Here is a 16,375-nt window from a genome sequence, read left to right on the forward strand (position 1 = left end):
GAATAGCAATATTAGCTTGAGATCACGAATTTGCGCTGTTTTGGTTTATAATGGCAGGAAACAACTTTTAGAAAACGTATTATAAAAGACTCAAACAAAAAGAAATTGCTAAGTACTCTATTCATAAATCAATTGTGTGTCAAATAATCAAACGATTTAGCAAATGTAATCCTTTAGAAACGAGCACCCTTTACTCCACTTTTTAAAGATAAGAGGAAGAAAAAAAAAAAATTTAATACAACTTTTTTTTCTCTATTTACTGGACTACTGCCTTAAAGCTTATTGCATGAAACAGCTCTAGAAGGTCACCATGCTTTTAGGGACCGACAGTGATCTCTAATTGAAAATAATGTGGGACTTAAAAAGTTTATTTTTATACCCAAATTACCCAAGGGCATCCGATTAAAAATAGACTTACTTCAGCTGAGCAGGCTAAAAGTTTTTTAATTTTACAAGAGTCAACACTGGGTTTCATTCCTTCGCTCTGACTTCAACAGCAAAAGAATATAACAATTTTTGTTGTAGAAATCAGATACAAATAATAGAACAGGCATTTCACTAAAAAAAATTCATTTTTTGTAATTGCATATTAAAAACTTTCTGAAAATTGTTAAGAGTTCGGATGCAAATGAAAAAGCTTTGCGACAGCATTTAAATCTTCATGATCATGTGAATCAGATATTAGTTTTCTAGCCACTGGCATATGACCAAAAATGTTCCAAAGTAAAACTCCTACAATTTTTTTCTCTTTCATATAAAACACTACTCCCTTTCCAAAATCATCTCCGGCTTGTTGGCTAATTGTTTCTGCTTCAACAGTAACATCCTGAAAATGAATTAATTAAAATTAAACAATTAATTTTACAAATTTATATACAAACGCAATATATACAATAATAAGGTATACAAATCTAAGATCAATAAATATATTACGGGAGATTGTGCATCTGATCGGATATTTTCTCCTGATTCTTCAGAAGCTACTTTCGGATTATCTTTCAAAGTAGCTTTTGCCCAAACACCAACCGTGGGCAGAGAACTATCCACTATTCCTATTGCTTCATACCCTACTTCTGGTCCAAGATCACTCCTATTAGGAAAAAATTATATATATATATATATATATATATATATATATATATATATATATATATATATATATATATATATATATATATATATTATAAATAAGATTATAAGATTAAATATTATAAAATTATATTTGAAGTCAATTAATAATATACTATTCAATTAATAGTATATAACGGGTGACAACTAAAAAACGAGACTGGATTTAAAGACAGATATCTCTTTAAAGAAGTAAGACAAAACAAAAAGGAAAAATGTTCTAGAAAGTATTTTTATTCTAGTTTTTAAATATATAATCAGTTGTTCTCAATTAAACCATTTCTTCTGACTTTATCCACTAGGCCTGGTATAGACTGAGCTAGGCTCCGTATGAGCTCAATATCAATTTTATTAAGGCAATACTTGATTCTAGAACGTAATTTTTTAAGACTTTCTGCATGCCAATTATTCTTGTAGACAAGGCCTTTCAAAATACTCAAAAAATTATCGATAGGACGACATTCTGGCAAGTTTGCAGGGTTATCCGCTTTCTCAACATAATGCACGTTTTCCTTGTTTAGGTACATGATTACTCTTTTTGTATAGTGAGATGCTAAATCTGGCCAGAATACATATGCACCATCTGAATGATACTTATTGATGAATGGAATAAGTCTCCTCTTAATACATTTGTTTAAATAGATTTTTTGATTTACAGCCAGTCCACTTGGTACAAAACAAGGTTGAGAAATTCCATTTTCAGAAAAAGCAATCCATAGAAGTAATTTCTTTTGAAACTTTTGTTTTGTTTGGTATTTAACTGTAGATGGAGTAGATTTTACATCACTAGTATAAAATATATCATTTCCATTGATACTGGAGTGATTTAACGTGAAATAAGACTCATCGTCAACGATTGGTTAACGATTTTTGAATTTCTGACACAATCGACTGCACTTAGTTCTAGCTGCTGCTTTTTGCTGGTCAGAGCGTTTTGGAATCGTCATTTTTTTTCTTGATTTAATATTTGTTCTTTTTTTTAATGTTTTCTTAATGTGTTGCTGAGTACAGTTGAACTTTTTAGCTGCCTGTCGTTGAGAAACTCCGTCTTTATGGTCAAACATGAGTTTGAGCCTTTCAATGTTTGTCCTGGTTATTTTTTTAGCATTTACTCCACTTCCTTGAAATCTTTGGTACCCAGATTCACTTTCACCACGTTTAATTATCTTGTAGATAGTACTTTTAGGTATATTCTTAACTTTAAAGTGGTCATAAGTGAACTTTTTACCAGCATTTTTGTAATTTAAATAAAATTCATACACACGTTTTCTAATCTCTTCTTGTTTTGAATTTATTTTTTTATTCATTTTTCTATAAAAAAATAAAAGCACAAAAAAAATTTAAAAACTAGAATAAAAATAGCTTCTAAAACAGTTTTCCTATTTTTAAAATGTTTAAGAATCTTTAAATCTCTTTAAGTCTCGTTGTCACCCGTTATATATATATATATATATATATATATATATATATATATATATATATATATATATATATATATATATATATATATATATATATATATATATATATATATATATATATATCAAGTCTATTAATAAAATACAAGTCAACAAATAAAAATACCAAAACATGGATTGGTGATGATACGATTTTTTTGCACCAGTCATGTTCTCACCAGCTAGTTTACCACTAACCACAGCATGATCGTGATGCTCAACACGACGGCGACCCAAACTAATGTCATAAAAACAAGCTGCATCACCAGCCTTAAATTAATTTTGTTAACTTTATTAAATTGGACTGAAAAATAGTCGAATTTAACAAAAAGTGAAAAAAAAAACTGAAAGTGATGAATTTTGCAATATAAACTCACCACCTAATGATCATGATATAAACTTACCACCCAAATATCTGATCGTGCTTCAAGTTCTGAGTTTACACGAAATCCTCCATGATCCTTATCTACTTCAAGACCACTGGAAACAGATAACTCGGTACTTGGTTCTAATCCAACGCAAACAATCACATGATCAGCTATTAACTAAGAAATATATATATATATACATACATACATACATACATACATACATACATACATACATACATACATACATACATACATACATACATACATACATACATACATACATATATATATATATATATATATATATATATATATATATATATATATATATATATATATATATATATATATATATATATATATATATATATTTATATAGACACGCATTTTATAAAAAATAAAAAAATAAAAAAATCCAAACAACCTTTTCATTGTTATCAAGTGTCACTTCAACTTTTTCTCCGCAGTTCACAGTCTGAATAGACCGATTTGGCATCGTCAAAACCCCTTCTATTAGACAATATATGTTATAAAAGAATAAGAAAATCAGCAAATATAAAATCAAAATATTAGAATATAATAGAACCTTTGTTAACTTTTTTAGTTGTCCATTCACTCAAATATTTAGGAAGGACCTTTGCCATATTACCTAAAATAATTTTATTTCAGTTGATTGTTGATTATGGATGAAAAAATATCTTTTACAAAAAACTTTTCTAAAATAAGTTACCATCTTCATTATAAATCTGTGTCACATTAATCCCAGTTTGCTTTCCTGTATATATAAAAAAGGATTCATTTAACTTTCTTTATGTTTAGTTAAAATAACAAGATTTAAAACCTTATTCAATGTTTAATTAATTTTTTTTTACTTTCAATTTTAAATAATTTTTTTAACTTTTTTAACATATTTTATTACAAACATTAACCATAACCATAAGGTTTTTTTAAATAAAGAACTTACGAGAAAACGACTTTATCTTTTTTAAAAGAAAAATACTTTTAATTAATAATAATTTTTAATAAACTAATTGGCTCAGCCTTAAATAAAACCAGAGATCAATAAACCTGTAATTTTATAATTTGAAGACATACGAGTGCAACACGCAAACTAGTTTATAATGATTTTTAACTTTGATACAAGCATATGAATTTGTCAAATATGAATTTTAGCTATGATATAAAATCAGTTTAGCGCATATGATTTATATGTAAATAAATAAATCTTACACAGTAGAAGAAACAAAAAGAATTTTGAGAATGAATGTATGAAATGAATTAATGGCTATTCTACAGATTTCTAAAGATATTAAAAATTAAAAAAAAAACTTACCATATGTGGATAGAGCACAAGCTAATTCACTTCCGAGAAAACCTCCACCAACAATTAAAATATCTTTCTGATGACGTAAAAGTCTTTTAAGCTTCTTTAAATCATTAACCTTAAAAATTAACAAATAATCATTTAACAAATCATTTAATTAGTTGGTCTATTAGTTCATTATTTAGTAATGTCAAAACAATTTATAAAGATTTACTTGATAAATTATTTCATATGCAATAGAACTTACATCTCTGAACATTGTAATATGTTCATTTTCCTTATTAATGTTTTTAAATGCAGGATGTTGCTTTGGCTTACCACCTTGATAAAACAAGTAATAAAAATAAAATAATAAAAAATAAGAATTTATATTAGAATTAATATATTAATTTATAATATAATAATTAATATATTAATTATTGTTGCAAAATAGATTAAGACATATTAATAAGAGGTATGCAGCCATATATCCTAACATATTAAAATATATCCTACCATAATAAAAAATTTACATATCTGGCATAAAGAGCTCAATACTCAGTTTATCTGGCCACAAACTATTGTTATATAATGATATCTTTAAAAAATTCCTAATTATTTTGAAGTTGGTAACTAATATTTATTAAAAATTTTATAATGATCAAGTATTTTCTATCGAGTTTAAATTAATAGATCAAGTATTTTCTATCGAGTTTAAACTAGAAGACTATGTTAGCCAAGACATAACTGGATGGTCAATTTTGATTCTAGATATGTTTTATTAAACCATGTTTTAATGTTCTACATCTAAACGATATGTTTGGGATCATTAAATCATGTAGCCACTGTTGGGAAAAAGTTTTTTTTTGACCCAAGTTGATTAACTAAGATATTGTGATATAAATTTAAAAATAATAATAACGCTGCTCACCAAATATAGTTTTCCAAAATTGTGTGCACTGAGTGAGATTGACTATTATAAAGTAAGACATAAAGAGACTCATGACTCTATATAAATAGGACCCAGAGTTCATGTCACATTCTTTGTTCTCAATGCACCACTAAAATCTTTTTAATGATTGATTTTAATAACAAAAATAAAAATTATTTGCTTTTTCAAAATTTAATTTTTTTATTCAATAAGATCTATTTCCAGATACTTGTAAGATTCAAGTTTTATCACACAAGTTTTAATTGAATGTGTTAGGAATGTAACAATATTAAAAAAAATTTTCTCCTAATAATCCTTACAGTTTTACCATTGTTTAAATTTTTTTAATAATTCTACCATTTTTTTTTCAAATACTTCTGAGAAACTCTCTTTGGTCATCAGCTTCAGCAATTCCACTAGTTTCTATATATACATCAACTGTTTTCTAAAATATTAATATAGATACATTAACATTTTAGAAAACAGCTGATTGTTTTATGCTAATATTAATATATATATAAACTTATGTTATTAGTATATATATATTACACTTATGTTCTGTATTCTCTATTACCACATCAATGTTTCCTGTTTAGCTTGATTTAAATTATAATTAATTATACACTTTACACTTAAACTTAAAAAAAAAATAAAGGTTTTTTTTTTTGCACCCCACTGTGTGTATAAATATATCTACTATAGCGTATATAGATATAGATTTTTCTATCCAGAAAAAGAAGGGAAAAAAATATTGAAATGCTTATTGCAGCCCTAAAACAAACCTTCAGTCAATGTAGCAGTAAAACTTCCATAATTTTTAACTGAAACTTCATCTGAACATCAAATACTACCCACCATAAAAAATTTTTTTGTAAATGTTTTATCAGTTTGTTTTTTGTTTTAACAAAAAAAAGGCAACATATCAACATATCAATACGACAAAGTAATCTAAAATAAATTCTTTACAAAAAATATTCATATAAGTGAACATATGGATATTTATATATTGTTTTGGTTGTGGTTTCTTGATTTAAAAATTTTTTTTTAACTAAAAACAGCTACAAATACCCAACCTGCTGATAAACAACAAATAGAAATTAATAATTTTATTTAAAAAATGTAATTTTTTAAATAGTTGGCATAGTTTGGCTTGGGAAATTTTCAACATGACATTAAGTTAATCTACTAATCATTTGAAGGTCATGGTGACAATTCCAGCTTTATTTATCATATTAGCATAGTGCTTTATTCAATTGAAATGGCACAAAATATTTTTCTCTACACCACCATTCACAAAAAAACTGTACATTATTATGACAGAACTACTATTTAGTACATATACAACAAGCATAGATGTTTTATAGAACCCAAACTCCTTTCACTTCTAGAATTTCAGGTCAGGTACCCTGCTTCTGATAACATGTAGCTCAGTACAAACTGCCCTTCCCCCTGCTGACGTATAGAATTAGCTAGACAAAAGCCTGTCTCAATAAAAAACCTCATTCTGGCCAGATATTCACTGCATCCACTAGACAGATATTCACTACATCCAGCTAGTCTCATGTAGAAAAATTGAAAAATATTCATTTAATGTCGTGTAGAAAACTTCCTAAGCAAAAATTTTAGTAGAAATTTTCTGTTGACCAACCTTTCTTTATCTTAAAGACTTAAATAGATGTAAACATTGTTTCCTGCCAGGATACTGAATGCTGAATCTTCTTGATTATACTCATAGATTTTGGCTTGGTAGTTTCTCCTTGGTAGTAGAAAAAAAAGGAAACTGACAGCCTATTGCTTAGGACGTCATAGGGTTATATAGGTTAAAGTATCATTCACTATCTATGATTGAGTCAAGTTCTCTATTAATTCAAAATATGAAAAAATTACCTAAAAGTATAAAACAAAAACAACCATCATTACCACTAAATCTTTTACAAACATTCATGGTCTCCTAAGTAATGCGGTAGTGGTGTAGTGGTAAAGCGCTTGCTTCATATGTGAGAGGTTCCGAGTTCGATCCCCACCACGTCCCTGGTAGTACCGCGCTCAACTTGTTTCTCCGCGCAGCGGCCTTGTTTGTCGAGGTTCGTGTTTCGGATTTAAAGAGTTGAGAGAGGGTTATAATCACTATTAAGTAGCCTCCTCAATTGTAGTGGCCTTCTTGGCCTTGAGAAGGTGAATAACAAAACAAAAAAAAAAAAAATTTATTTTGCTTTGATATGCTATCCACTATGATATTCCTTTTAAACTCTTTAAATGTTTAAAAGACACAATAAAACCCAAACAGCAGCACATATAGGCTTTAGACCATGTCAACTCCACCATGTACATTGACTACACCATGTCAACCCCACCATGTACATTGACTTGATAAGGGGTAAAAAACAATGGAACATATAAAGACAAGACACATTAGTAACTTGTCTTTATATGTTTCAAGACAGGAGTAACTTCCAATAAGAGAGTAACTTCATATTAAAGATAAAAACCTCCAATAAGCTATAATAAAACATATACTTTAAAACCTTTAAAACTTAATACATAAATTAATATTTTATTTGAAAAAAAAAAAAAAAACAGAGTTAATGAATATTTTTATATATCCAGCATCAGTCTGGATACAAAAAAAATTCAGTACACCTCTATATTTCATTTACATATTCCTGTTTGGGAAAATAGAAAAAAAAAGGCAACCAAAAAATGTACAAAATTATAAAGAAATCTATTTACCAGTGGCAATGAGTAATTTTGCATATTTAATTTTCTGACCATTCTCCAAAGTTATACTATGACCCAAAGCATCTATGCTAGTAACCTGAAAAATTTTTTTTTTTAAATTATCACATCAAGCAAGTGTAGTCCCTATTTAGTGAAAATAAGATAACAATCACTGTATATGATCGTGTTTAGGATCATCATTTCCTTAGTAAATTATTCAATATCAATTCTTATTTCAAAATAGTTTAGATAAAAAAAAATTAACAAAATGACAAACTATGTTAAAACTATGTTAAAATTCTATATGTACTTTTTAAAAAAATATTTATTAACAAGTCATATTGAAGCGCAATCTTTACTAAAAGTTTTTTTTATATCACTTACATTTTTACCTGTTACAACTGAAACACCACCTTTGCTTTCCAAATCATCTATGCTAGTGTAGTAACTTGAATCTTCAAAGAATACACTGCAAGAAACAAAATAACTTTTACCATGTGATAATTTTATTCCAATCTCAAATTTTTATATAAAAATTTTTTAGCAAAACTTTTATAATTACTAAGTTCAAAATATTAAAAATTTAAAAAAATTAACTGCTACCACCAAAATTAAACACTACCACCAAAATTAACCACTACCATCAAAATTAAAGGTGTGATTGCAACTATATCCAATGAATTCTTATTCTTGAACCATTAGTTTAATAAAATGCATCAAAAAGAAATAATTATCATAGACCACTTATAAATATAAATATTATCATAGACCACTTATAAATATAAATATTATCATAGACCACTTATAAATATAAATATTATCATAGACCACTTATAAATATAAATATTATCATAGACCACTTATAAATATAAATATTATCATAGACCACTTATAAATATAAATATTATCATAGACCACTTATAAATATAAATATTATCATAGACCACTTTTAAATATAAATATTATCATAGACCACTTTTAAATATAAATATTATCATAGACCACTTATAAATATAAATATTATCATAGACCACTTTTAAATATAAATATTATCATAGACCACTTATAAATATAAATATTATCATAGACCACTTTTAAATATAAATATTATCATAGACCACTTATAAATATAAATATTATCATAGACCACTTATAAATATAAATATTATCATAGACCACTTATAAATATAAATATTATCATAGACCACTTATAAATATAAATATTATCATAGACCACTTATAAATATAAATATTATCATAGACCACTTATAAATATAATTATTATCATAGACCACTTATAAATATAAATATTATCATAGACCACTTATAAATATAAATATTATCATAGACCACTTATAAATATAATTATTATCATAGACCACTTATAAATATAAATATTATCATAGACCACTTATAAATATAAATATTATCATAGACCACTTATAAATATAAATATTATCATAGACCACTTATAAATATAAATATTATCATAGACCACTTATAAATATAAATATTATCATAGACCACTTATAAATATAAATATTATCATAGACCACTAATAAATATAAAAATTATCATAGACCACTTATAAATATAAATATTATCATAGACCACTTATAAATATAAATATTATCATAGACCACTTATAAATATAAATATTATCATAGACCACTTATAAATATAAATATTATCATAGACCACTTATAAATATAAATATTATCATAGACCACTTATAAATATAAATATTATCATAGACCACTTATAAATATAAATATTATCATAGACCACTTATAAATATAAATATTATCATAGACCACTTATAAATATAAATATTATCATAGACCACTTATAAATATAAATATTATCATAGACCACTTATAAATATAATTATTATCATAGACCACTTATAAATATAAATATTATCATAGACCACTTATAAATATAAATATTATCATAGACCACTTATAAATATAATTATTATCATAGACCACTTATAAATATAAATATTATCATAGACCACTTATAAATATAAATATTATCATAGACCACTTATAAATATAAATATTATCATAGACCACTTATAAATATAAATATTATCATAGACCACTTATAAATATAAATATTATCATAGACCACTTATAAATATAAATATTATCATAGACCACTTATAAATATAAATATTATCATAGACCACTTATAAATATAATTATTATCATAGACCACTTATAAATATAAATATTATCATAGACCACTTATAAATATAAATATTATCATAGACCACTTATAAATATAATTATTATCATAGACCACTTATAAATATAAATATTATCATAGACCACTTATAAATATAAATATTATCATAGACCACTTATAAATATAAATATTATCATAGACCACTTATAAATATAAATATTATCATAGACCACTTATAAATATAAATATTATCATAGACCACTTATAAATATAAATATTATCATAGACCACTTATAAATATAAATATTATCATAGACCACTTATAAATATAAATATTAACATAGACCACTTATAAATATAAATATTATCATAGACCACTTATAAATATAAATATTATCATAGACCACTTATAAATATAAATATTATCATAGACCACTTATAAATATAAATATTATCATAGACCACTTATAAATATAAATATTATCATAGACCACTTATAAATATAAATATTATCATAGACCACTTATAAATATAAATATTATCATAGACCACTTATAAATATAAATATTATCATAGACCACTTATAAATATAAATATTATCATAGACCACTTATAAATATAAATATTATCATAGACCACTTATAAATATAAATATTATCATAGACCACTTATAAAAACTATAACATCATAGACCACTTATAAAAACTATAACATCATAGACCACTTATAAAAACTATAACATCATAGACCACTTATAAAAACTATAACATCATAGACCACTTATAAAAACTATAACATCATAGACCACTTATAAAAACTATAACATCATAGACCACTTATAAAAACTATAACATCATAGACCACTTATAAAAACTATAACATCATACCACTTATAAAAAATTATTATAAAAACTTATAAAAACTATAAACACTAAGTACACTTATGTTATTTTTTTTTAATTTTGCAATATTTAAAAAATAAGATTTTACAAATTTTTTAATTTTTTATATTTTTAAAAACCAACACTTATTTGTATCAATATATTGGATTATTTTAATAATAAGCCATATTTATTTCTGACAGGTCAGAGTCATTTATGATTATTCTGCTACTGGTAACATGTAATCCATAACTGCTGATAAGCCAATATATTCTAGAGTAAAACTTTTGTAAAAATATTTAATCCAAAAAATTTGATTCTTCTTTAAAAATCAAAAGGTTTTCAGAAAGTTTTTTTGACACAATTAAATATTTTAAAGTTTTTAATAGTTTTAAGAGAACAAATTTTGAATTAAAATTTCTATGACATTGCTATAAAGTCTCTTTCTCTTTTTTACAAATGGTTACTGTCTAAGCTTTCTTTTTAGTACTCTTTAGTAGTTTGTTGCTGCTTAAGCAAGCAGCCATGGTAATAAAGAAAACATCACCTTATGTTCCCAGAGATGCAGAGTTCCAAAAGGACTCCAGCTTTAAATCTCTACTTTTTCTTGGTCTCTAGCATTCAGGAGCTAAAAGTGTCAAGCGACTTAAGATCTGCAATAACAAAATAATTTTTGAAAGTTTATGCCTTAGAACCTACTGTATTTTAGCCAGGAGTCTAGAGTTCTAGATTCCTTACCACCATTGTACATAACATTCTAGGTTCAATGCTTGATTGTTTCTCTAACCTATAAATCCTAATTTTTTTTACAAAAGTAGTCAATAGACCTCTTAAATTTATGGAGCTCCTGGATAAAAAAACCAGGAAAAAATAATCATTTTGTGACTTAAATCTAGAGTTCTTTTTGAGACTCTGCATCTCTGTATGTCCAACCTATGAAAACACAACCTTGTGTTATGTCATTTATCAAAGTCACATACTTCAATAAACTGTCCCTTGTAACTGTTCCCTAACCATAGAAAAAAGATATTTTGAAAAATTCAAAACCTTCTTTCTTTGCCATTCCATGCTTTATATGAGAGACTTTCAGAATTTTCATCTGGATTAAACCATAATTCTTTTGAAAGTGGTGGTCGCATGTATGGCAACACATCTTCATTGCCGATAATTAAAATCTGAAAAATAAAAAAAAAACTAGCTTGAACAAAATTTGCTTGATTAACATCTATAAATAATATAAACATACTAACACACACAGTAAAACATATACATAACATACAATACATAACACTATTTAATTTTTTTATATCTTTTATTTTTAGTTTAATGTTGGTTGTACATTTTTAACCATTATTATTTTATTCATTGTCATTATGTGTTTACTTAATGATAGTAGCTTTACTATTTGTAAACAACCTTAAAATGTAATACCAACTATTTCAGAAATATATTGATTGGTTGATTATATTATTATATAACTTTTTTGAAAACTAATTCACTCCCAACAAGGCAGGCAACTACTATTAAATTGTAAGTTACTAGAAAACCAAAGAATAGTATTGAAGAGCAATGAAACAGTTGACAGACTAAAAAGTTGCAGGTTGTGTAAGTCAAGAAAACATAAAGAGGGAAGAGAGTTCCAAACCATTGATGCGTGAAGAAAAAAACTAGATGAATAAAAATATTTAGAGCATAAAGGGAAAGATACAGTAAAAAAAATGCAACTTTACTGAATGAAGAGTCGCAGAGCAAGAATGAGTTTTAGTTAATGGAACTAGAGATGATAGCTCATTTGAAAACATGATGGTATTTGCAGAAAAGAGAAAGAAATGCAACCTTACAAAAACAGGAGAGTGGTTCAAGCATGGCAGGTAAAGCAGGTCTAACTACATTTACAACACATTTTTGAACATTGTCTAGAGGAGAAAGAATATCATTTAAAGAACCAGCCCAAATATGGTAATAGTATTCAATTGAGAGGTGAATAAGAAGTTTATTGAGGTAAAAAAAAATTAGGAGTAAGAAAATGGGGATTATGATAAAAAAAGCAAATGCTTATTTTGCAATGGATTGGTTTCAATGAGAGGTCAGTAGTAAATGATAATCTAAGATGAGGTAGAAGACTCAGTGCAGAGATTGCCATTCATCACTATTGACAATAACAATATTGCGATAGTTGCTGTAAATAGCTGAGTTTTGTAAAAGTCAAAATTAAATGCATGTTACAGAGAGGTTACAGCAAGCCCCAGGCTGTTACAGAAGAATGATCAGATTCAAGATTGGCTGCCAGTTATAAGTGACCAAAAAGTGAAGACAACAGGAGTCTAAAGTTGAGTTATAAACATTACATTTTAAAGTGCCAAATGCACAACTAGAACAACAACAGCACAACAAGCCAAATAGAACCACTTAAATGTAATATTTTCAGGCAAATTATCAACGTAAATAAAAACAATACAGGAGGATATTACCTTGAAGTAACCCTAGAAGTAGTGACTAGAAATGAGGATAGAGAAGATTAATTGAACGATTATTTGAAAAGTCAGAGTGTTTTTCTGAGAAAAGTTGGAACCACATACCATTTTCCACCAGGCACAAAAATAAGATTTAGTCAAGTACTCACTTAACAGTTTAGAGAGTACAAAAATAAGATTTAGTCAAGTACTCACTAAACAGTTTAGAGAGCACAAAAATAAGATTTAGTCAAGTACTCACTAAACAGTTTAGAGAGTTACTAAATAGTTTAGACTTAATCATAGATAAAGCATGGCACCCTAAGCAATGAGCTATGCAGTTGCCTTAGTCCTGCTAATTAATCCTAAGTTGTAACTAAGGGCTTCTCAAGTGTCCTCAACAATGCCCACCAAATGCGCTAACAGGGCATTTGGTAGGCATCTATGCGCAACATGGCAATGTTAATACTCTTATATTTTACAACTGTTATTTTGAGTTTTATTTTACAGCTGTTGAATTGAATGAGCCTTTCTGAGAACAGAGTTTAAGAAACTTTATTGCCAGTGGACCTCAGAACCATTAAACTAAGTTTTAGAACTGTACCCACAAGAGGAGATAACAGGGAGAGTTGCATAGTCACTATCATGGAGGCACAAGCAGAAACCCATTAGTGGAGACAAGAATATCTAGCATTCATTATCTTTGACAGGAAACAATGAAACACAGATTTAAAGATGAATAGATGAATAATATATTCATCTATCTAAAGCCAGACTAATAGATGAAGAAGGGGTGTGAGATGGGTCAAAAGAATAATTTTGCTTGGCCTTAAAGTCTTTGCTTAGGAGGCTACAAAATACTTTTTAATTCTAAACAACTAAAATTTTGACAATTTAAAGAAAAAACCATAATAGTTACCTTTGCATTAGGTTCACGCTTTTGAATTGCTCTGCAAGCAGAGTGAGCTGCAGTGCCAGCACCAATTATTAAATATGGAACTTCACTTGGCAACTTTAAATCTTTTATTAAAACTAAAATATTGTTTTAAAATAATTTGGCTGCTAAATTTTAACACTTTAATTTTTTGTTTTATTTTAAAATTCTTAAGAAATTTTTAAGAATTTTTAACTTTTTTTTAAAAAAAATTAAAGAAAGATTTTATGAAAAATTACAAAATGCTTTAGTTATTAAAAAAAAAAACTTACTTTGAGGTTCCTCCACCTTCTCAACCTCTCCAACCTCTGAAGAGTCCTGAATAATTTCTTTGATTTCCTCTGTGTCAACTATTGTTTCAATTTCATTGGGTTTACTTATGACTGGCTCTTCTGCAACTTCAGTCTTTGAGAAATCCTTTTAAAAACATCATTTTTATAACAACACTAAAAGTTATTCATAAACTCGTCAAAGAGAAATCGAAAAAAAGTAAAAGAAGATATTAAGGAAATTAAGTAAACAAAAAATTTGCTAATTTAATTTGACTAGAATGATGTTAAAATCACCTTGTACTGTACATTACTTTGAGGCAATGGTGAAGTAAACAAAGAATAAACCTATTGCATAAAAAAAACCTTTAAAAATTTAAAAACTCCTCCTAACTTATATAAAAACAGTATATAAAATTAAACATAAAAGATTAAATAAAATTGTTTACATAAACATTTGTTGCATAATATAAACATATTTATTGTCAAAAACATAAAATATCTGAACATTTGTATAATGATGTGCTCTGTAAAAACCTGACTTCATTAAATGTGTAAGCATACATACAGTAAACCAAAAAATGTTGATTTAAAAAAATTTTTAAATTAAGATTCAAAAAAAAAAAAAAAAACATACCAGAGCACCACTAACAGTCAAAATGCCAACACCAGTTCCAAGGTATATTTTATCATTGTTACCACTAGTAATAGAAGAGCTATATCGACAACCAGAACGCACTAATGTAGTAGGCTTTAGATGACTTGATTTACATATGAAATTTCTGTTTTGTCTTATCAATGAACAAGATTTCCAAAGTCGAATCATTATTATTATTATTATTTTTTGTATAACTAATAAAGACTTTTACAGTTATGAAAACACAGTTAAAATAAATAAAACTTTTTTTTCATATAACAATTATATAAACTTATAGTCAATAATAACTAAACAATAAATATAAAAATAAATAAATCGGGCTACAAAAAAAATTAATAGTGTAGCAAAAAAATTTCCTACAACTTTGTAAAATCAAAATCACTTCTCCAAGGGAGCCAATACAGTCATAAAGACTACTGAATTTTTAAATTTTTTTAATTATCCATGCAACCCACTTTTAACCTGATACTTACAAAACAAGAACCTTGACAAACAAGACCACTGCATAGAGAAACAAGTCAAGTGTGGTACTACCAGAGACACAAAAAGGATCAAATTTCTTCTTTCTTGCTCACAAATAATAAGTAATAAAATAAATAAATGCTACAATATAATAATACAATACAATAATACAATATAATAATACTAATAACTAAATAAACAATATAATAATACAAAATACATGTCTTTTTAGCTTTCTTTAACATTATTTAATGAGAATTACAAGAAACTCTTTATCAAAAAGTAACCATTAATGTCAAGAAAGGTCAAAATTGATTTTTAATTGAAATCAGGTAGTTATAAAGTAAAAAATAATCTGATACTGGTTCTGTACTGGATCGATTACTTATTTTCATGACATTTACAATTACTTAAATAAAGTAATGTTATTATAAAAAGCAATGATACCATGTAATGATACTCACAAATACTTTTCAAATACAGGCATCATTGATACTTTCATATACTTTTCAAATACATCATTGCTGATACTGCCATATACTTCTCAAATACAAACATCACTAATACTGTCATAAACAAAGTAGTATTATTATAAAAAGCAATGATACCATGATACT

At 26.3% G+C, this 16,375-nt stretch overlaps 1 protein-coding gene across 1 annotated transcript; it reads right to left on the reverse strand.

Moving 5' to 3' along the window:
* Positions 1 to 610: 610 nt before the first annotated feature.
* On the reverse strand, positions 611 to 15,464 carry LOC100197761 (apoptosis-inducing factor 1, mitochondrial-like). The gene is given in 16 exon segments (NM_001309743.1): positions 611 to 826; positions 934 to 1,090; positions 2,713 to 2,855; positions 2,990 to 3,130; positions 3,381 to 3,466; positions 3,543 to 3,605; positions 3,687 to 3,731; positions 4,290 to 4,398; positions 4,528 to 4,601; positions 7,921 to 8,005; positions 8,293 to 8,377; positions 12,030 to 12,157; positions 14,355 to 14,467; positions 14,642 to 14,774; positions 14,936 to 14,986; positions 15,276 to 15,464. Coding segments are annotated over 16 exon segments (1,818 nt in total).
* Positions 15,465 to 16,375: the final 911 nt, after the last annotated feature.

This window comes from Hydra vulgaris, chromosome 12 (genome assembly GCF_038396675.1).
Source record: "Hydra vulgaris chromosome 12, alternate assembly HydraT2T_AEP".
NCBI classification, from domain to species: Eukaryota; Metazoa; Cnidaria; class Hydrozoa; order Anthoathecata; family Hydridae; genus Hydra; species Hydra vulgaris.